Source organism: Xenopus tropicalis, chromosome 2 (assembly GCF_000004195.4).
Source record: "Xenopus tropicalis strain Nigerian chromosome 2, UCB_Xtro_10.0, whole genome shotgun sequence".
NCBI lineage: Eukaryota > Metazoa > Chordata > Amphibia > Anura > Pipidae > Xenopus > Xenopus tropicalis.
Genome location: NC_030678.2, coordinates 177,613,197 through 177,635,773, shown reverse-complemented (window position 1 = coordinate 177,635,773; position 22,577 = coordinate 177,613,197). Strand labels below are relative to the sequence as shown.

The 22,577-nt window shown below is 49.6% G+C and overlaps 1 protein-coding gene across 1 annotated transcript; it reads left to right on the top strand.

The window, feature by feature from the left end:
- Positions 1–2,661: 2,661 nt before the first annotated feature.
- Positions 2,662–21,099, top strand: LOC100490052 (sodium-dependent proline transporter). The gene is made up of 15 exons (XM_002942712.5): positions 2,662–2,900; positions 6,870–7,071; positions 8,434–8,565; positions 9,756–9,904; positions 10,196–10,245; positions 10,548–10,686; positions 11,023–11,157; positions 11,876–11,979; positions 13,858–13,982; positions 14,685–14,797; positions 15,671–15,805; positions 15,921–16,020; positions 17,027–17,145; positions 18,368–18,541; positions 20,714–21,099. The coding sequence occupies exons 1-15, from the start codon at positions 2,787–2,789 to the stop codon at positions 20,870–20,872; spliced, it is 1,950 nt and encodes a 649-aa protein (XP_002942758.1). The 5' UTR covers positions 2,662–2,786; the 3' UTR covers positions 20,873–21,099.
- Positions 21,100–22,577: the final 1,478 nt, after the last annotated feature.

Sequence of the window (22,577 nt, the reverse complement as noted above, 5' to 3'; positions counted from 1 at the left end):
CGGCCCCTGAACTATATGACTGTTACCCAATGTTTCTACTAACCCTTAGTTGTTATGTTTCCTTATTCCTCCCGGCTTTATTCCCGCTTTAATTGTATCATTTCTTCTACTTATTATCCAGCCCCACAGACATGTTCCTAATGCCTCTCGGTACTATGGGCCCAATTACCCGCTCTCTGGGGCTGAACAGGGGCAGTGAAGTACAGGGAAGAGCGACTGAGCAGACAAGAGGGAGCCAATCAGATTAGAGGAAAGAAGGTTCCATGTTAAGGAGGGAAAGGGGAGTTGCTGGGAAGCTGTGGGATTGTGGGATAGTGGGAGGGGCTATGCTGGCAGATACATTAGACAGGTACAAGGAAGGGTCGGGGCAAGTGGCGGATATTGGGGTGACGTTGCTGCTACAGGGGTTACGGACGGAACCAGTTGTGCAGGAAACATATCAAGTTGCTAAATGTTCCTTTACAATAAAAACATGACGTGCCCCGGGCGTCTGTCCCATTGTCTCCGTACTGTATCAGCCCTAGCAACAGAGATGCACCTCACTGTCTGATTTAAAGAGAAATGCAATTTCCATTACATCTTATGTTCAGTTAAAAAGACAAATATCCACCATAGATACCAGCTGAGCCGGTGGGGGGGGGGCCGTAACAGATTATTATTGCACTGAAACTCATGATGAACTACAAATCCCAGAGTACTATTGGCTGTCTGAGAATTCTGGGAATTCCTTTATCAGCCACTGGGGGCACAAGAGAGGGGATTTGTGCTGTGAGAGACCCCTCAGGCCCTCCTGCTCTTTAACAGGCAAGATATTAGGTGGGTCCCTGGTTGTAAATGGCCCCCAACTCCATCCCTGTGGCAGCATCCTGCATGGGGGGGCTCAGGGTAGGGGGGGGACCTACCTGCGGGAATAGGGGGGGGGTTGGGGGAGAGGTTAGTGCAGACCCAATAGGGTTTGTAGATCCAGTTAGGGAGACTCAGAGTACCCCAGTGTGTACCCCAGTGTGTACCCCAGTGTGTACCCCAGTACAAGACTCATTTCAGAAGTTACACTTTATCCTGTCATTGATGTCCCTATGGGGGGCGCTGTTCTATTGCTGCCTATGGAAGGGATTTGGCTCTACAAACAGGTGAAAAGTGGTACTGCACCCTTTAAAGCCTCGGGCCTATTCCCCTGCACTGACTTTTCTTCCGGGTTCTTCATCGGGACATTTGGCCGGTGGGCTGGCGGGGGGGGGTTGTAAGTTGTAATTATTGGCCGGCAGTGAATATATAGATATTATACTGTATGTGCCGTATATACTGTATATATATATACTCACACACACACTGTATATATATATATATATACTCACACACACACTGTATATATATATATACTCACACACACTGTATATATATATATACTCACACACACACTGTATATATATATATATACTCACACACACACACTGTATATATATATATATACTCACACACACTGTATATATATATATACTCACACACACTGTATATATATATATATATATATACTCACACACACTGTATATATATATATATATACTCACACACACTGTATATATATATACTCACACACACTGTATATATATATACTCACACACACTGTATATATATATATATACTCACACACACACACTGTATATATATATACTCACACACACTGTATATATATATACTCACACACACTGTATATATATATATACTCACACACACTGTATATATATATATACTCACACACACTGTATATATATATATATACTCACACACACTGTATATATATATACTCACACACACTGTATATATATATATACACACACACACTGTATATATATATATATATATACTCACACACACTGTATATATATATATATACTCACACACACTGTATATATATATACTCACACACACTGTATATATATATATACTCACACACACTGTATATATATATATATATATACTCACACACACTGTATATATATATATACTCACACACACACTGTATATATATATATATACTCACACACACACTGTATATATATATATACTCACACACACACTGTATATATATATATACTCACACACACTGTTTATACCCAATATATATACTCACACACACTGTATATATATATATACTCACACACACTGTATATATATATATATACTCACACACACTGTATATATATATATACTCACACACACTGTATATATATATATATATACTCACACACACTGTATATATATATATACTCACACACACACACTGTATATATATATATACTCACACACACTGTATATATATATATACTCACACACACACACTGTATATATATATATACTCACACACACTGTATATATATATATACTCACACACACACACTGTATATATATATATACTCACACACACTGTATATATATATATACTCACACACACTGTATATATATATACTCACACACACTGTATATATATATATACTCACACACACTGTATATATATATATACTCACACACACACTGTATATATATATATATATACTCACACCTGCTGACACAATGCCCCGTCACCCAGCAGAAGGGAATCCCACCCAGTCTGAGAGCTGAGTGACATTTCAGGTTGGGTGAGTCCTGTTGCCATAGGGACAGAGTGATGACATAGGAGGCTGGGCGGGGCTGAGCTCACCTGGCCCCAGGTATTGCTATGTCTGCCGTGTACCTTTCCTGGCAGCCAAACAGACTCAGCTCCGGGGGCCCCACTCACCCTTCTGCCTATGAAGTTCCCCTCTGAGCCATGGAGTGAGGGGCCGCACAAGGGAGACCCCCCGGGAGGAGAAATGCAGAGGTTTGGGGGCGACGAGGGGGCAGCAAGTCCAGGCAGGGCCCAGGTAAGTGAATGGGAGGCTGGGGGAGGGGGCAGGAATGAATGACAGACAGAGAGACAGACTGAGAGAGCGATGGGATCCTGAGAGATTCCCCCTTCCCCTTATACTGACCCCCAACCCACCCATTGTACCCCCCAACCCACCCATTGTACCCCCCAACCCACCCACTGTACCCCCCAACCCACCCATTGTACCCCCAGCCCACCCACTGTACCCCCAGCCCACCCACTGTACCCCGAACCCACCCACTGTACCCCCCAACCCACCCATTGTACCCCCCAACCCACCCACTGTACCCCCAACCCACCCATTGTACCCCCAGCCCACCCACTGTACCCCCCAACCCACCCATTGTACCCCGAACCCACCAACTGTACCCCCCAACCCACCCATTGTACCCCCAACCCATCCATTGTACCCCCAACCCTCCCATTGTACCCCCCAACCTGCTAAATGTATTTGTTCCTGTCTGTAATGTGACTTCCTCTGAGAGAGACAGGTGGGACAATGAGAGAGAGTAATAGAGAGAGACTGAGGGAAGGAGAGAGAGACAGGTGGGACAATGAGAGAGAGTAATAGAGAGAGACTGAGGGAAGGAGAGAGAGACAGGTGGGACAATGAGAGAGAGTAATAGAGAGAGACTGAGGGATGGAGAGAGAGAGGGAAGGAGAGAGAGACAGGTGGGACAATGAGAGAGAGTAATAGAGAGAGAGACAGGTGGGACAATGAGAGAGAGTAATAGAGAGAGACTGAGGGATGGAGAGAGAGACAGGTGGGACAATGAGAGAGAGAGTAATAGAGAGAGACTGAGGGATGGAGAGAGAGAGGGAAGGAGAGAGAGACAGGTGGGACAAGAGAGAATAAGAGAGAGACAGAGAGATGGAGAATGAGAATAAGAGAGATGGGACAATAAGTGACAGGCAGAAGAAGAGACAGGGGGATGAGGCCCAGATAATAGAAATGACAGACAGACAGTGGGGATTGGGGGGTTCGGGGGGGGGCTGGCAGTTAATGAACGCTCGTTAGGGAATCCCTGCCCCGACCCTGTGAGCAATGGGGTCACTGAGTCCATTCCAGGCCCAGAGCCCAGAGCATTCCTGCCCTATACAGTCACACACAGGGCTGGGAGCTGCCATAGGGCACCGCTGGGTGACACTGGGGCGTAGGGCACATAACAGCTCGGCAGTGGGTGGGTGGGGGCAGTGGGCTATAAATAACTGGGTGCAGAAGGCAATTTGGGTGCAGCCGCTTCCTCTTTGGGCTCTTTGTGTCCCTTTATTATCAGGGAGAGACCAGGAGCTGCTCTGTGATTGGCCCGTTACTCACAGAACCAGCACTGACAGAACTCTCTGCCCCTGACCCAGTTACTGGGACACACAGACCCTGGTATTGTAGCACCAGAACTGCCTCTGCTGAACTACAACTCTCTGCGGGGCATGCTGGGAACTGTAGTTCAGGCACAGGTGGAAGCACTGGGGGTGCAGATACTGATTGGATATTGGGAATCACAGGGTTAACCCCACGGTGCACCCCAACCTCTCCCTTCCCAATAACCCCGCCCCCTGTATATAATAAGCAGGGATATAATTGGCCAGGAATCTTGATTGTCCGGTAGGCGCTGCCCAATAATAGCGCAATAATAGACTTATCCATCCAGTCATTAACCTTTAAAGGGCAAGTCTGCCCAAGCAATGAGAAAGGAAGGGCCACACTAAGCCCCTGCTGTTCCCTTCACTGCTTGCCCGACTACAGACACAATGTAGCAGCTCTGCCCCAGGCGAGACTCTCATTCCACAATGATACCTGATTGCTAGCGTGGCAACGTCTCTCAGCTTACGTTAGGGTTGCTAGGATAACTGGCCCTAGCAACCAGGCAGCTCTGTACAGGTGAGGTTGAGGAGGAATGAGAAGTGGAAATGTTCCAGGAATGGGCTCGGCGCTGACGTCCTTGTTCCAGGATTTATGGGGATTTAACCCTTCCTGCAGACACCTGATACAGGTGGCCAAGTGGCTCCGCCCATGGGTGTGACATACTGGGCAGCGAGTGTGAGCCTTGGGGGGCACTGGGCCCAAGTCAAACACGGCACAAAAGTAATTTAAGGGGGGGTTCACCTTTAGTTTGTTACAGAATGGCCAATTCTAAGCAACTTTGCAATTGGTCTTCATTATTTATTTTTCACAGTTTTTGATCTATTTGCCTTTTTCTTCTGACTCTTTCCAGCTTTCAAATGGGGGTCACTGACCCCGGCAGCCAAACCCTATTGCTCTGTGAGGCTCCAGTTTTATTGTTATTGTTACTTTTTGTAACTTTCTTTTCTATTCAGCCCCTCCCCTATTCATATACCAGTCTCTCATTTAAACTTCTCCCAGGTTGCTAAGGTAATTAGGACCCTAGCAACCAGATAGTTGCTACTAGCAGCATACTAGTAGGGCAAATAGGCATCTCCCTGCATCCCACCCCCACGCTGGGCCCCCTGTCACTGCTCTGTGCCACCCACTTTGGGGGACAGCCCCCCCAGTTTGGGAACGCCCCCTTCAAATTCACCCAATCAGAGTGAATGGCAGCTGGGCTGTGTGCAGCTCATTGTGCCCCCCTGAGTGTATGGGCCCCTCACATTTATTGGGGGTCTGTATTTGGCAGGGGGGGGGGATCACACCCAGAGCCAACTGACCCCAAAGAGCTGGGGTTCCGCCCCCCTATACTGGGAATAGCCCAGGGCTACTGGGAGGGTTGGTTTCCATGGTACCATGGTGACTCAGGGAATGGACTGGCCTGGGGGCAACTACAAATTGGTTTTACCCCCAGTCAGGAGTGGGGGGGGGTTTGAACAGATGATTGTAGATTTGGGAACCTCAGTTTCCATGTAAATATGTGACTTATGGACTAAGCCCCCCAAAACAGATCCCTGCAAAAGACTCCCCCCATTATGTGCCCCCCAGGCAGGCAGGGCCTGGATTTCATACTCTAAGTGCCCCCCCCCCCATCCCAAAAGGCAGTGGAGCCTGAATCTCTATGTGCCGCCCCTATGATTTCTGCTTGGGGGGGGGCACACTGTGGGGGTTACTCTCCCATACAGGCAGAATCAGCTGCCCCCCCAGAGGGTATATAAAGAAGGGGAGTGGCTTAGTTTGTACATCTCAGTACAACCAGTGCTTTATTTATAACTGATGACATCACTAAGCTCCGATTATAACTGATGACATCACTAAGCTCTGATTATAACTGATGACATCACTAAGCTCTGATTATAACTGATGACATCACTAAGCTCTGATTATAACTGATGACATCACTAAGCTCTGATTATAACTGATGACATCACTAAGCTCTGATTATAACTGATGACATCACTAAGCTCAGATTATAACTGATGACATCACTAAGCTCCGATTATAACTGATGACATCACTAAGCTCTGATTATAATTGATGACATCACTAATCTCTGATTATAACTGATGACATCACTAATCTCTGATTATAACTGATGACATCACTAATCTCTGATTATAACTGATGACATCACTAAGCTCAGATTATAACTGATGACATCACTGAGCGCCGTTTATAAGGATATAATTTACAGACTGGTCCCATAGGGAAATGACCCAACTGTATATTATAAGGATATATTTTACAGGATATTCGTGGCTCTTGTGTATTATATAAGTATATTGATATAAATATAAAGCCAATGAGCAGATGTGGGAGGGGGGCACTGCCGGGGGGGGGCAGCCAATCACTGCGCTCCTCACACCCCGCCCAATGGGTATCTGCCTGATTTTATTAGCCATTTATGAGTCGGGCAGGTTTGGACCCATACGGGGACCGATCAGTTGCTGAGTAGGGCTGGAGGGGCCAAGCTGGCTGTTTAACCCCTTCCCTGCCAGTGGGGGCAGCTGTTTGTACTAAACATTCTGGGGCCACAGAATACATAATAATGATATATTGTTACTCTCCCCCCACCCCCAGGACCCCCCCGGATCAGAGCCTGGTACCTCCCAGGATGGGACTGATGCCCAGAGAGTGGCAGAGCTGGCCCCCCCTGCCCCGGCCGGGCCCCCCCGGGAGACCTGGGGGGGTAAGTATGAGTTCCTGCTCTCCTGTATCGGTTACTGTGTGGGACTGGGCAACGTGTGGAGATTCCCCTATCTCTGCTACCGCAACGGGGGAGGTGAGTGATTCCCACATACATGTCCCAGCATTCCTCACACACGCAGGGAACATATAAGGTCTCACTAGGGGTACGGCCCATAGCAACCTGTGTGGGACTGTCCTACTGGGCATCACAGTCACACCCCTGTTATACAGCTGCCCCACTACTCACACACTGCTATAGCCTTGCCCTACTACTCACACACTGCTATAGCCTTGCCCCACTACTCACACACTGCTATAGCCTTGCCCCACTACTCACACACTGCTATAGCCTTGCCCCACTACTCACACACTGCTATAGCCTTGCCCTACTACTCACACACTGCTATAGCCTTGCCCTACTACTCACACACTGCTATAGTCTTGCCCTACTACTCACACACTGCTATAGCCTTGCCCTACTACTCACACGCTGCTATAGCCTTGCCCTACTACTCACACACTGCTATAGCCTTGCCCTACTACTCACACACTGCTATAGCCTTGCCCTACTACTCACACACTGCTATAGTCTTGCCTTACTACTCACACACTGCTATAGCCTTGCCCTACTACTCACACACTGCTATAGCCTTGCCCTACTACTCACACGCTGCTATAGCCTTGCCCTACTACTCACACGCTGCTATAGTCTTGCCTTACTACTCACACACTGCTATAGCCTTGCCCTACTACTCACACACTGCTATAGTCTTGCCCTACTACTCACACACTGCTATAGCCTTGCCCTACTACTCACACGCTGCTATAGCCTTGCCCTACTACTCACACACTGCTATAGCCTTGCCCTACTACTCACACACTGCTATAGCCTTGCCCTACTACTCACACACTGCTATAGTCTTGCCTTACTACTCACACACTGCTATAGCCTTGCCCTACTACTCACACACTGCTATAGCCTTGCCCTACTACTCACACACTGCTATAGCCTTGCCCTACTACTCACACACTGCTATAGCCTTGCCCTACTACTCACACACTGCTATAGCCTTGCCCTACTACTCACACACTGCTATAGCCTTGCCCTACTACTCACACGCTGCTATAGTCTTGCCCTACTACTCACACACTGCTATAGTCTTGCCCTACTACTCACACACTGCTATAGTCTTGCCTTACTACTCACACACTGCTATAGCCTTGCCCTACTACTCACACACTGCTATAGTCTTGCCCTACTACTCACACACTGCTATAGTCTTGCCCTACTATTTGCTATACTACATCCCTACTCCTAGTAGTGCCCAGTTTTAGCCCTTATATAGTACTGCCTTACTGCCCCTGCTCAGACCCTGCTACTTGCCCTTGCCCTGCCCCCATACAGTTGTTGTTGCCCCCTGCCCCAGACTCACTGCACTTTCCTCCCTGTCCCTAGGAGCCTTCCTCATCCCTTACTCCATCATGTTGTTCTTCACGGGGCTCCCCCTCTTCCTCATGGAGCTGAGTTTGGGGCAATACGGAGCCGCCGGGCCCATAACTGTGTGGAAGTGCTGCCCCATCCTTAAAGGTACAAACCCCCCGGGGGGGCACTCTTGTGGGGTAAAGGGGTACAACTCTCCCTGGCAATAGTTGGAACAGTATTTGTCCCAGGAGATTTGCCCCGAATTACCCCACGCCCATGGCCAGTAATGGGGCCATAACCATAGGGAGAGGCTACAAAATACAGGACTGAGTAGGAAGGTACTTACTGTATAGGCCGGGCCAGTGGTGGGACCAGTAGGGCTAGTACTAGGGCACCGCCCGCTAACTTAGCCATTACTGTATAATCTGGGCCAGTGGTGGGACCAGTAGGGCTAGTACTAGGGCACTGCCCGCTAACTTGGCCATTACTGTATAGGCTGGGTCAATGTTGGGACCAGTAGGGCTAGTACTAGGGCACTGCCCGCTAACTTGCCATTACTGTATAGGCTGGGTCAGTGGTGGGACCAGTAGGGCTAGTACTAGGGCACTGCCCGCTAACTTGGCCATTACTGTATAGGCTGGGTCAATGTTGGGACCAGTAGGGCTAGTACTAGGGCACTGCCCGCTAACTTGGCCATTACTGTATAGGCCGGGCCAGTGGTGGGACCAGTAGGGCTAGTACTAGGGCACTGCCCGCTAACTTGGACATTACTGTATAGGCCGGGCCAGTGGTGGGACCAGTAGGGCTAGTACTAGGGCACTGCCCGCTAACTTGGCCATTACTGTATAGGCTGGGCCAGTGGTGGGACCAGTAGGGCTAGTACTAGGGCACTGCCCGCTAACTTGCCATTACTGTATAGGCTGGGTCAGTGGTGGGACCAGTAGGGCTAGTACTAGGGCACTGCCCGCTAACTTGGACATTACTGTATAGGCTGGGCCAGTGGTGGGACCAGTAGGGCTAGTACTAGGGCACTGCCCGCTAACTTGGCCATTACTGTATAGGCCGGGCCAGTGGTGGGACCAGTAGGGCTAGTACTAGGGCACTGCCCGCTAACTTGGCCATTACTGTATAGGCTGGGCCAGTGGTGGGACCAGTAGGGCTAGTACTAGGGCACTGCCCATTGCCCAGTGTATAAGGGTAAAACTACCCCTTGGGTACCTGCTAGGTTTGATGTGCTGCTCTCCTATTGGCTGTGCATATTGTGATTGGCTCACTGGCACCAGGGTTTGTGGCCCAATAACTGGGCCCGGCTTGGGGCCCCCCGTCACCCCCATATAATGTTCTTATTCCCTTAGGGATCGGGATCGGGATGCTCCTCGTGTCGGCTCTGGTCTCTCTCTATTATAACGTTATTATTGCCTGGACCTTCTATTACCTGGGTCAGTCCTTCCAGAGCCCATTGCCCTGGTCATGTGACTCGGCCCTGTATTCCCAGCTCTGCCAGGTAAGGCCAAACTGCCCCGGGGGGGGGGGGGTAGGCAATACTACCCCACAGGCAGGGAGAGGGGGTCTGACTCACAATGCATAGTAATACCCCACAGCCAGATAACTGCCCTGCGTGTTACCCCCCTGCGGTTGGACTGGGGGTATTGCTGTCAGACCCCCCCCCGATAGGGCAGAATGGGTGGATTTGCACGCTCAGCCTTGCACTAGTACAGCGCTCACTACTATAACTATTGCTGCTCACTTACCGGCACCGGCGCCCACTGGGTCTGAAGTTGGGTTTTTCTTGCAGAACGGGACGAGCAATGGGTCTCAGTTCAGCGCCACAGAAGCTTTCTGGAAGTGAGTATAGTGACCAGTGTCTTGCCCCTGAGCTATATTTATTGCCCCTGTAAGCTGCCATCAGAGTGTTCTAGTCCCACCCACTGTTTCAGGTACAGACTTCCTTCCCCTCCCCCCCATAAGCTTCCATCAGAGTGTTCTAGTCCCACCCCCTGCCTCTCTCTGATTGGGCCAATGTAATTACCCATAGAAATGGAGTGGGTTGGGACAGGGCCGGGGCCAGTTCTGTATAAAACCAGTCAGATGCCCCAGGCTGTCTCTTTGGGCCGGTGCCCCATGGCCAACATGTCTCTGTGCCGCAGTGAGAAGGTTCTGGGAGTGACGCACAGTTCTGGCCTCGGTGACCCGGGTCCTGTCGGCTGGGAGCTGGCACTCTGCTTATTGGCCGCCTGGTTCATCATCTTCCTCTGCATGCTGAAGGGCATCCATAGCTCTGGCAAGGTGAGTACCCCCGGGCACACTAACTGCCCCCCTGAGACCCTGCTCCCTGGCTTTTGCCCCAATCACATGGAGTCAACTGAAGTGTAAATGCCCCGGCCCACCCAGGGATAGGGCCCCAGAATCCTATTCATTGCACCCAGTGGGGCTCATGTATAAATACTGGGCAGTAACCCATAGCAACCAATCGGTGATTCCATTTGTCCAGCCAGTTGCAGGTATGGCAGACCTAGTTGCCATGGGTTACTGCCCCGGTAGTGAGATAAAGGGACACTGGCAGTGCCCATGTGAGACCCAGTTGGGTTCCCGATGCTGAAGGAATGCCCGTTCTGCCCGCAGATCGTCTATTTCACCGCCACGTTCCCCTACTTCGTCATGGTTGTGCTGATCATACGAGGGGCCACACTGGAGGGGTCCATAGATGGCGTGAGGTTCTACCTGACAGCTGATTGGAAGAGACTTCAAAGTGCCCAGGTACTATATGCCCGCCCATTGCCCGCTGTACCCTGTATCCACCCAATATCCACTGCCCAGGTACCCCATGCCCAACCCATATACACCCCCCTATTAGCCTATATACCCCTTCTATCCATTACCCAGGTAGCCTCACCCACTGTGCCCATAACCACCCCTTGTGCCCTGTACATACCCCCATATACACTGCCAAGATGCCAGGTACCCCCCCACTGCCCAGGTACCCCACGCCCAGCCCATATCCACCCCCCTATTAGCCTTTATGCACCCTCTATCCATTACCCAGGTAGCCTCACCCACTGTGCCCATAACCACCCCTTGTGCCCTGTACATACCCCCATATACACTGCCAAGATGCCAGGTACCCCCCCACTGCCCAGGTACCCCACGCCCAGCCCATATACACCCCCCTATTAGCCTATATGCACCTTTAATCCGCTGCCCACTCCCCGTGCCACCTATATAGTCTTCACCCATATCTATTGCCAAGGTACCTGGTCCACTCCCCTCTACCCCCTCCCCCCATATCAACTGCCCTAATGCCCTATATACCCCTTCTATCCATTACCCAGGTACACCTATCCACCCCTTGTGCCCTGTACATACCCCCATATACACTGCCAAGATGCCAGGTACCCCCCCCCCCCCACTGCCCAGGTACCCTATGTGGTTCCATGATGTGCTGCCAGTCTATTCAGCTGCCTTATTACCCCCCCAGGTATGGAACGATGCCGCCTCGCAGATCTTTTACTCCCTTGGGATTGGATTCGGGGGGCTGCTTTCCATGGCGTCCTACAATAAATTCAATAATAACGTTATTAGGTGAGTGCTGAAGAGCTGACATTTCATATAGAGCTTCACTCCATTGGCCGGGTCATTGTATCTACCTGGCGTCACGTCAATGGGGAAAGGCAGAAGGGGGGGAATTACAGACCAGTAAGTCTGACCTCTGTACTGGGGGAAATGGAACGAAGGTTCTTTATGAGATCAGTTTCTTACCTTTTATAGGGGAGGGTTCACCTTTAAGGAATGGCCTCCTCTAAGCAACTTTTCAATTGGTCTTCATTATTTATTTTTCATAGTTTTTGAATTATTTGCAGCTTTCAAATGGGGGTCACTGACCCCGGCAGCCAAACCCTATTGCTCTGTGAGGCTCCAGTTTTATTGTTATTGTTACTTTTTATTCCTTATCTTTCTATTCAGCCCCTCCCCTATTCATATACCAGCCTCTCACTCAAACTGCTCCCTGGTTGCTAAGGTAATTTGGATCCTAGCAACCAGAGAGCTGAACAAAAAATGAAATAACTAAAAAACTACAAATAATAAAAAATGAAGACCAATTGCAAATTGTCTCAGAATATCACTCTCTGCCTCATACTAAAAGTGAACAACCCTTTTAATTAATATGAAGGACAAAATGGCGAATGGGTATCTTATGGCGTCGCCAGCAGGGCTTTGGGCAGTGGTGTCGCTGTGGGCGTGGTCTGCTTGGTGTTTTTGACAGGAGGGATTGTGGGTAGGCGGATAGAGAACTGGAGTCAGGACTGTGTGTGCCGCAGCTCCCAGTGATGGAGGGAATGGTTATATATATATATATTCCTGTTCTACCTGAATGTTCTCTCTCCATCTGTCCTCTAATCTCTTAATTACACGTCTTGTAATTAGTTAGATGGAGCCGGAGGCACCCCCAGGGCTCTACCTGTGCAACACGGGGTCCAATAGGGGAATGTGGCACATATAGGAAAGAGCTTATAGTCTGTAGGTGGAGCTTATAGTCAGCAGGTGGAGCTTATAGCCAGCAGGTGGAGCTTATAGCCAGCAGGTGGAGCTTATAGGCACCAGGTGGAGCTTATAGGCACCAGGTGGAGCTTATAGGCAGCAGGTGGAGCTTATTGCCAGCAAGTGGAGCTTATAGGCAGCAGGTGGAGCTTATAGGCAGCAGGTGGAGCTTATTGCCAGCAGGTGGAGCTTATAGGCAGCAGGTGGAGCTTATAGGCAGCAGGTGGAGCTTATAGGCAGCAGGTGGAGCTTATAGGCAGCAGGTGGAGCTTATAGGCAGCAGGTGGAGCTTATAGGCAGCAGGTGGAGCTTATAGGCAGCAGGTGGAGCTTATAGGCAGCAGGTGGAGCTTATAGTCAGCAGGTGGAGCTTATCGGCAGCAGGTGGAGCTTATAGGCAGCAGGTGGAGCTTATAGGCAGCAGGTGGAGCTTATAGGCAGCAGGTGGAGCTTATAGGCAGCAGGTGGAGCTTATAGGCAGCAGGTGGAGCTTATAGGCAGCAGGTGGAGCTTATAGGCAGCAGGTGGAGCTTATAGGCAGCAGGTGGAGCTTATAGGCAGCAGGTGGAGCTTATAGTCAGCAGGTGGAGCTTATCGGCAGCAGGTGGAGCTTATAGGCAGCAGGTGGAGCTTATAGGCAGCAGGTGGAGCTTATAGGCAGCAGGTGGAGCTAATAGGCAGCAGGTGGAGTTTATAGGCAGCAGGTGGAGCTTATAGTCAGCAGGTGGAGCTTATTGCCAGTAGGTGGTGCTTATTGCCAGTAGGTGGAGCTTATAGTCAGCAGGTGGAGCTTATAGCCAGCAGGTGGAGCTTATAGCCAGTAGGTGGAGCTTATAGTCAGCAGGTGGAGCTAATAGTCAGCAGGTGGAGCTAATAGTCAGCAGGTGGAGCTTATAGTCACTTGCACTTTCTGCCCCCACAGGGACACTTTGGTCATCGCCATTGGGAACTGCTCCACAAGCTTCTTTGCCGGCTTTGCCATTTTCTCTGTGCTCGGCCACATGGCCTGGAAAAAGGGGGTCCCGGTGGGACAGGTGGCGGATTCCGGTAAGTGGGATTTTTATGATTCTGATATAAAAGTGGGCACCCAGTCATGTGACCAGTAATGTTTAGCTGCCCAGCGCGGCTCAACCCAACGTTACTCAGTTGTTACTGGGCTACAAATCCCACAATAATGTAACATATAATGAAGCTTGGGGCATGCTGGGAGCTGTAGTCCAGCAACATCAGGGCTGTATTCTTAAAGCAATATTGCCCAATAAAACTTTCCCCCAAATCCCCACAGCCAGCGACTGCTTTAACATGCGAAAAATCCTCCAATGAGAATCCCAGCTGATGTGAGTAAATCCGGCTCCCTGTTCTCTGTTCCTGCAATTGGAGTTGGGAGCAATAAGCACAGTTTCCCAGCACTGAACAAGTCTGTCCCTTTATCCCCATGTCTGATTCCTGTGCCATATAATGAGGGGAGAAAATGCCATCATTATCTCTATATGTAAGGTACCAGCAAGGGGCCTGACACAGTGCTGGGAATCAGCATTCTCACTGGGCAGTTCTTTTGCATTTATAATCAACTTATTTATCAGTACAATTCTCATTGGGGAATTTCCTTGCATCTATAATGATGGTTTTTGGCAACTTCTATAGCAAAACTAGGGGGCGCCGTGGGGCAGCATCATGGCTGGGTAACATGACATAGGGGACACAAACACCTTCCTAACGTTCCTCTCACTCTGTCCCTCATCCTCATAGGTCCGGGTTTGGCTTTTGTAGCTTACCCAGAAGCCCTTGCTCTGCTGCCCGGCTCTGTGTTCTGGTCTATCCTCTTCTTCCTGATGTTGTTCACCTTGGGAGTAGACACTCTGGTAAGTGCACAGCGGAGGTGGATATTAGAAGTCACCTCTGAGTTCCATGACCTGTATAAAAGCACGAGGCCGAAGGCATCGTGCTTTTATACAGTTCATGGAACTCCTCATTGAATTATAATATCCTTATATTTTACAATAGGGGGCACTTTATTCACTATATATTATAAGGAACTCCTCTGTGACTTTTAATATCCCTATATGTTACAATAGGGGGGACTTTATTCACTATATATTATAAGGAACTCCTCGGGGGCTTATAATATCCCTATATGTTACAATAGGGGGCACTTTATTCACTATATATTATAAGGAACACCTCGGGGCTTATAATATCCCTATATGTTACAATAGGGGGCACTTTATTCACTATATATTATAAGGAACCCCTCGGGGGCTTATAATATCCCTATATGTTACAATAGGGGGCACTTTATTCACTATATATTATAAGGAACACCTCGGGGCTTATAATATCCCTATATGTTACAATAGGGGGCGCTTTATTCACTATATATCAGATAAAATAGATTATAGCAAGTGGGAAGAGCAGAATATAAAGCTTTTTTGCCTTCTTTACACCAGAATATATTCCCTTATGTGCTGAGGGGTGTATTTATTCACAGTAGAGACAAACATCACCGGTGATGTTGCCCATAGCAACCAGTCAGCAATTAGGTTTGACCAATCACCTACAAGTTAGAAAACAAAACGATGGGATTGGTTGCTATGGCCAGCATCACTGGTGATGTTTGTCTCCAATGTTAATAGATATGCCCCCTGAGTGTATAGAGGCCGCCCCCTCCTGGGCAGGTAGTGCAATGGCGCCTCTATAGGTTCCCTTTGACATGGTCAGTATTGTCCCCCTTACAGTTTGGGAACATGGAGGGCATCACGACGGCCATACTGGACGAGATCCCATCCCTGCGAGACTGGAAGAGGAAGACAATATTTTTGGGGTGTCTGTGCTTTGCCTTCTACCTACTGGGGCTCCTACTCATCACCCAGGTAAGGGGGCGCATATCCCCTGGTACATACAGTGTATAATAGCCCAGTCAGGCAAAGGATCTTGGGATATGAGGGAGCAGTTAATGACTCACTGTCCTTCCATTCTGCCCCACAGGGGGGTATCTACTGGTTCACTCTGATAGACTCGTACAGCACGAGCTTCGGCCTCATCATCATTGCCCTCTTCATGTGCCTCGGAATCGCCTTCTTCTACGGTGAGTTGGGCGGCGCCCCCTACTGATCCCACTGGCACTGTATTCATGAAGGCAAATGTACCCCTTTATATAACGGGGGGGTGTTCAGCCTGAAACTCCCCTTTTTACTTTACTGCCATTGGGTTACCCAGGGTTCTTTTTGACCTTGGGTGATCCAATGGCAGAATAGGAAAAGAGGGTATTTGGGTTCTGGTATCAGATGAGACATTGGGGGTTCAGAATGACTATATAGCTATAGTACAGGTATGGGACCTGTTATCCAGAATGCTCGGGACCTGGGGTTTTCCGGATAAGGGATCTTTCCGTAATCCATAATAGGATTGTTCTGCCCCAATAAGGGGTAATTATATCTTAGTTGGGATCAAGTACAGGTACTGTTTTATTATTACAGAGAAAAGGGAATCATTTAACCATTAAATAAACCCAATAGGGCTGTTCTGCCCCAATAAGGGGTAATTATATCTTAGTTGGGATCAAGTACAGGTACTGTTTTATTATTACAGAGAAAAGGGAATCATTTAACCATGAAATAAACCCAATAGGGCTGTTCTGCCCCAATAAGGGGTAATTATATCTTAGTTGGGATCAAGTACAGGTACTGTTTTATTATTACAGAGAAAAGGGAATCATTTAACCATTAAATAAACCCAATAGGGCTGTTCTGCCCCAATAAGGGGTAATTATATCTTAGTTGGGATCAAGTACAGGTACTGTTTTATTATTACAGAAAAATAAGAAATCTTTTTTAAAAATTAGAATTATTTGCTTATAATGGAGTCTATGGGAGATGAACTTTCTGGATAATGGATTTCCGGATAAGGGATCCCATACCGGTATATAGGTTCTGCACTATACAGCACTGCTGTATATAAAGGATAATATCTGCTTCACTTTAGCTGAGCCTGCTGAGCTGGCCTATAGAGTGAAGGAGTCTGGATATCAAACCCAAATGACTATGTGGCCACCACAAGCCCTCAGTAATCCATTCTGCTTCTCTCGTCCCAAGGTGTCAACCAGTTCTGCCAGGACATATTGGACATGGTGAGCCAGTGCCCCCCCTGGTGCACAAAGGTCCTGTGGTACTTTAAAGCCTGCTGGGTGTTCATCACCCCCCTCCTATTGCTGGTAAGTTGGGGGTCTCCATACTGTGGGAGAGTCAGCTGACTAACTGGCAGCAGTGGTGCCTATGGTGGGTGCCAAGGGGGCACCAGTTTATACATTGGGTACATCCCTGGTATGGACTGTAACTGGCAGCAGTGGTGCCTATGGTGGGTGCCAAGGGGGCACCAGTTTATACATTGGGAACATCCCTGGTATGGACTCTAACTGGCAGCAGTGGTGCCTATGGTGGGTGCCAAGGGGGCACCAGTTTATACATTGGGTACATCCCTGGTATGGACTCTAACTGGCAGCAGTGAAGCCCATGGTGGGTGCCAAGGGGGCACCAGTTTATACACTGGGTACATCCCTGGTATGGACTGTAACTGGCAGCAGTGGTGCCTATGGTGGGTGCCAAGGGGGCACCAGTTTATACATTGGGTACATCCCTGGTTTGGACTCTAACTGGCAGCAGTGGTGCCTATGGTGGGTGCCAAGGGGGCACCAGTTTATACATTGGGTACATCCCTGGTATGGACTCTAACTGGCAGCAGTGGTGCCTTTGGTGGGTGCCAAGGGGGCACCAGTTTATACATTGGGTACATCCCTGGTATGCGCTGTAACTGGCAGCAGTGGTGCCTATGGTGGGTGCCAAGGGGGCACCAGTTTATACATTGGGTACATCCCTGGTATGGACTGTAACTGGCAGCAGTGGTGCCTATGGTGGGTGCCAAGGGGGCACCAGTTTATACATTGGGTACATCCCTGGTATGGACTCTAACTGGCAGCAGTGGTGCCTTTGGTGGGTGCCAAGGGGGCACCAGTTTATACATTGGGTACATCCCTGGTATGGACTCTAACTGGCAGCAGTGGTGCCTATGGTGGGTGCCAAGGGGGCACCAGTTTATACATTGGGTACATCCCTGGTATGGACTCTAACTGGCAGCAGTGGTGCCTATGGTGGGTGCCAAGGGGGCACCAGTTTATACATTGGGTACATCCCTGGTATGCGCTGTAACTGGCAGCAGTGGTGCCTATGGTGGGTGCCAAGGGGGCACCAGTTTATACATTTGGTACATCCCTGGTATGCGCTGTAACTGGCAGCAGTGGTGCCTTTGGTGGGTGCCAAGGGGGCACCAGTTTATACATTGGGTACATCCCTGGTATGCGCTATAACTGGCAGCAGTGGTGCCCATGGTGGGTGCCAAGGGGGCACCAGTTTATACGTTTTGGGTTTCTGTTTCCCTAGTTCATCCTGTTCTATATATTCCTGGAGATGTACAACACCCCCCTGCGCTACGGCGCCTACGTGTACCCTCGCTGGGGGCAGGCCCTGGGCATTTGCATGGGCACGCTCTGCTGCATTCAGATCCCCATCTGGGCTACAGTCGCGGTGCTGAAAGAGACCGGAACCCTGAAGGAGGTGAGTAGCCACATGAACCGGAATCTTGCCCCACTTAAAGGGGAAGTTCACCATTGAGTTAACGTTTTTAGTATGATGTAATATAGTAATATTCTGAGGCAATTTGCAATTGGTCTTCATTTTTTATTATTTGTAGTTTTTTTAGTTATTTCACATTTTGTTCGGCAGCTCTGCAGTTTGGAGTTTCAGCAGCTATCTGGTTTCTAGGATTCAAATTACCTTAGCAACCAGGGAGTGGTTTGAATGGGAGACTGGTATATGAATAGAAGAGGGGCTGAATAAAAAAAGAAGTTATAAAAGTAACAATAACAATAAAACTGGAGCCTCACAGAGCAATAGGTTTTGGCTGCCGGGGTCAGTGACCCCCATTTGAAAGCTTCAAACAGTTAGAAGAAAGCAAATAGATCAAAAACTATAACAAATATATAATGAAGACCAATTGAAAAGTTGCTTAGAATATCCTAGAGGTTAGAGATGGCCATGGAACCCTAGAGATGGGCATGGAACCCTAGAGATTAGAGATGGGCATGGAACCCTAGAGATTAGAGATGGGCATGGAACCCTAGAGATTAGCGATGGCCATGTAACCCTAGAGATAGCCATGGAACCCTAGAGATTAGAGATGGGCATGGAACCCTAGAGATTAGAGATGGCCATGGAACCCTACAGATAGCCATGGAACCCTAGAGATTAGAGATGGCCATGGAACCCTAGAGATAGCCATGGAACCCTAGAGATTAGAGATGAGCATGGAACCCTAGAGATGGGCATGGAACCCTAGAGATTAGAGATGGCCATGGAACCCTAGAGATAGCCATGGAACCCTAGAGATTAGACATGCCCATGGAACCCAAGAGATGGGCATGGAACCAGAGAGATGGTCACAAAACTCTAAAGATTAGAGATGGCCATGGAACCCTAGAGATGGCCATGGAACCCTAGAGATTGTCATGGAACCCTAGAGATGGTCATGGAACCCTAGAGATGGTCATGGAACCCTAGAGATTAGAGATGGCCATGGAACCCTAGAGATGGTCATGGAACCCTAGAGATTAGAGATGGTCATGGAACCCTAGAGATTAGCGATGGAACCCTAGAGATTAGAGATGGTCATGGAACCCTAGAGATGGGCATGGAACCCTAGAGATTAGAGATGGTCATGGAACCCTAGAGATTAGCGATGGCCATGGAACCCTAGAGATGGCCATGGAACCCTAGAGATTAGAGATGGTCATGGAACCCTAGAGATGGCCATGGAACCCTAGAGATTAGCGATGGCCATGGAACCCTAGAGATAGCCATGGAACCCTAGAGATTAGAGATGAGCATGGAACCCTAGAGATGGGCATGGAACCCTAGAGATTAGAGATGGCCATGGAACCCTAGAGATAGCCATGGAACCCTAGAGATTAGACATGCCCATGGAACCCAAGAGATGGGCATGGAACCAGAGAGATGGTCACAAAACTCTAAAGATTAGAGATGGGCATGGAACCCTAGAGATGGCCATGGAACCCTAGAGATTGTCATGGAACCCTAGAGATGGTCATGGAACCCTAGAGATTAGAGATGGCCATGGAACCCTAGAGATGGTCATGGAACCCTAGAGATTAGAGATGGTCATGGAACCCTAGAGATTAGCGATGGAACCCTAGAGATTAGAGATGGTCATGGAACCCTAGAGATGGGCATGGAACCCTAGAGATTAGAGATGGTCATGGAACCCTAGAGATTAGCGATGGCCATGGAACCCTAGAGATGGCCATGGAACCCTAGAGATTAGAGATGGTCATGGAACCCTAGAGATGGCCATGGAACCCTAGAGATTAGCGATGGCCATGGAACCCTAGAGATGGCCATGGAACCCTAGAGATTAGAGATGGTCATGGAACCCTAGAGATGGCCATGGAACCCTAGAGATTAGAGATGGTCATGGAACCCTAGAGATGGGCATGGAACCCTAGAGATTAGAGATGGTCATGGAACCCTAGAGATGGCCATGGAACCCTAGAGATTAGAGATGGTCATGGAACCCTAGAGATTAGAGATGGTCATGGAACCCTAGAGATGGCCATGGAACCCTAGAGATTAGAGATGGTCATGGAACCCTAGAGATTACAACATAATGGCTGACATTTTAGATAAATTTAATGTATTTCTTTTTTTCTTCAGAGATTTAAGAAATCCCTGCGCCCATTAAACACCTGGCGCAATGCCAACAGCCCGCAGGAGCACGGCAACGCCATCATCGATGTGCCCTACACAGTCAACCTGACACAGCAGGATTTCTCGGACGCTGTGTGGCAGGGGGCAGAAATGCTGGAAGACTGACAGCGCTTGGACCCAGCGATGGCAGAACAATAATTCACTGGGGTCTCTCTCTCTGGTTTATGATTTTCAGGAAATTCATTTGGCCCCTGTGGCTCCCACTAAGCTGGACATACAGGCCTGATGGGAACAGCCCTGGCACCATGGGGCAGGGATTATGGTGCCCACTGCCAGCCCATAGAGTTCCCCCCCCAGCCCATAGAGTTCCCCCCCCCAGCCCATAGAGTTTCCCTCCCGAGCCCATAGAGTTTCCCCCCCGAGCCCATAGAGTTCCCCCCCCCCCAGCCCATAGAGTTTCCCCCCCGAGCCCATAGAGTTCCCCCCCCCCAGCCCATAGAGTTCCCCCCCCAGCCCATAGAGTTCCCCCCCCCAGCCCATAGAGTTTCCCCCCCGAGCCCATAGAGTTCCCCCCCCCCAGCCCATAGAGTTCCCCCCCCAGCCCATAGAGTTTCCCTCCCGAGCCCATAGAGTTTCCCCCCCGAGCCCATAGAGTTCCCCCCCCCAGCCCATAGAGTTCCCCCCCCAGCCCATAGAGTTTCCCTCCCGAGCCCATAGAGTTTCCCCCCCGAGCCCATAGAGTTCCCCCCCCAGCCCATAGAGTTCCCCCCCCCCAGCCCATAGAGTTCCCCCCCCCCAGCCCATAGAGTTCCCCCCCCCCAGCCCATAGAGTTCCCCCCCCAGCCCATAGAGTTCCCCCCCCCAGCCCATAGAGTTTCCCCCCCGAGCCCATAGAGTTCCCCCCCCAGCCCATAGAGTTCCCCCCCCAGCCCATAGAGTTCCCCCCCCCAGCCCATAGAGTTCCCCCCCCCCCAGCCCATAGAGTTCCCCCCGAGCCAGTACCCCCAGCCCATAGAGTTCCCCCTGAGCCCATAGAGTTCCCCCCAGCCCATAAGGTACCCTATGGTTTATGCATAAGGATTGGGCCATCGCTGGGCTCTGGAGGTTGTGGTCCAACAGCGCCAGAGCCATGAGGGGCTAATGGTGGCTCCCCCCCATTCCCCACCCGCCGACACTGTGCTATTGTTTACATGAACCTTGGCGCTCAATGGGCAGAGTCTCCCACCAAGGGTCCCATCGCTGCCATTACCCCGGGGGGCGCCGCCCCTTATACCAAGTATTCAGAGAATCCCATTGGCTCTGCTTATTACTCCCCTTTCTCTCAGGAATAACCAGGACTTCCCATCAGTTGCCCTTACACAGAGGGGCAATAGGAACTGACAGCAGATAAAACCCACACAAGGGGCATTAATCCTACACGTCGCCTCGTCTGAACCAACTGCCAACAGAACCCTCAGTGGACTAATGATCCAAACCTGCCAGCAGTACCTACCTGCTGCCAGGCCCCACCTACCCGAAGGGGGCGGGGCAGTTGGCTCCACCCCTTTTTGGTGAATGATTAAACAGCATTATATCCCTGCCCTGAGCTGGAAGATGAACCCGCGGTGCTACCGGCAGTTCAATTGGGCCGATACAGTGACCCCCCTCCAATCAAATGTCCCCTTTAATCACTTTCCCTGCATCGGACTCAGTATCATTAACTTGTTATTTATTGGTTTTGTAAGTAAAATGTACAGTTTCTAAGTATTTTAGATATTTTTTTTTACTCTTCGGTGTATTTGCCTTTGGCCCAAGTCGTGTTTCACTGCAGTTTGTTTGGGGCCAATGTAATATGGGGGGGCCCCCGGCCCAGAGACACTGGAAGCCCTAC

What these genes read in the sequence shown, in the direction of transcription:
- LOC100490052 (XM_002942712.5), top strand. Translation starts at nt 2,787, where the DNA reads ATGAAGTTCCCCTCTGAGCCATGGAGTGAGGGGCCGCACAAGGGAGAC. An exon ending in GTGCTGCCCCATCCTTAAAG is followed by an intron (nt 8,566 to 9,755) that starts GTACAAACCCCC and finishes TTATTCCCTTAG; the next exon opens with GGATCGGGATCGGGATGCTC. An exon ending in AGAGACTTCAAAGTGCCCAG is followed by an intron (nt 11,158 to 11,875) that starts GTACTATATGCC and finishes TTACCCCCCCAG; the next exon opens with GTATGGAACGATGCCGCCTC.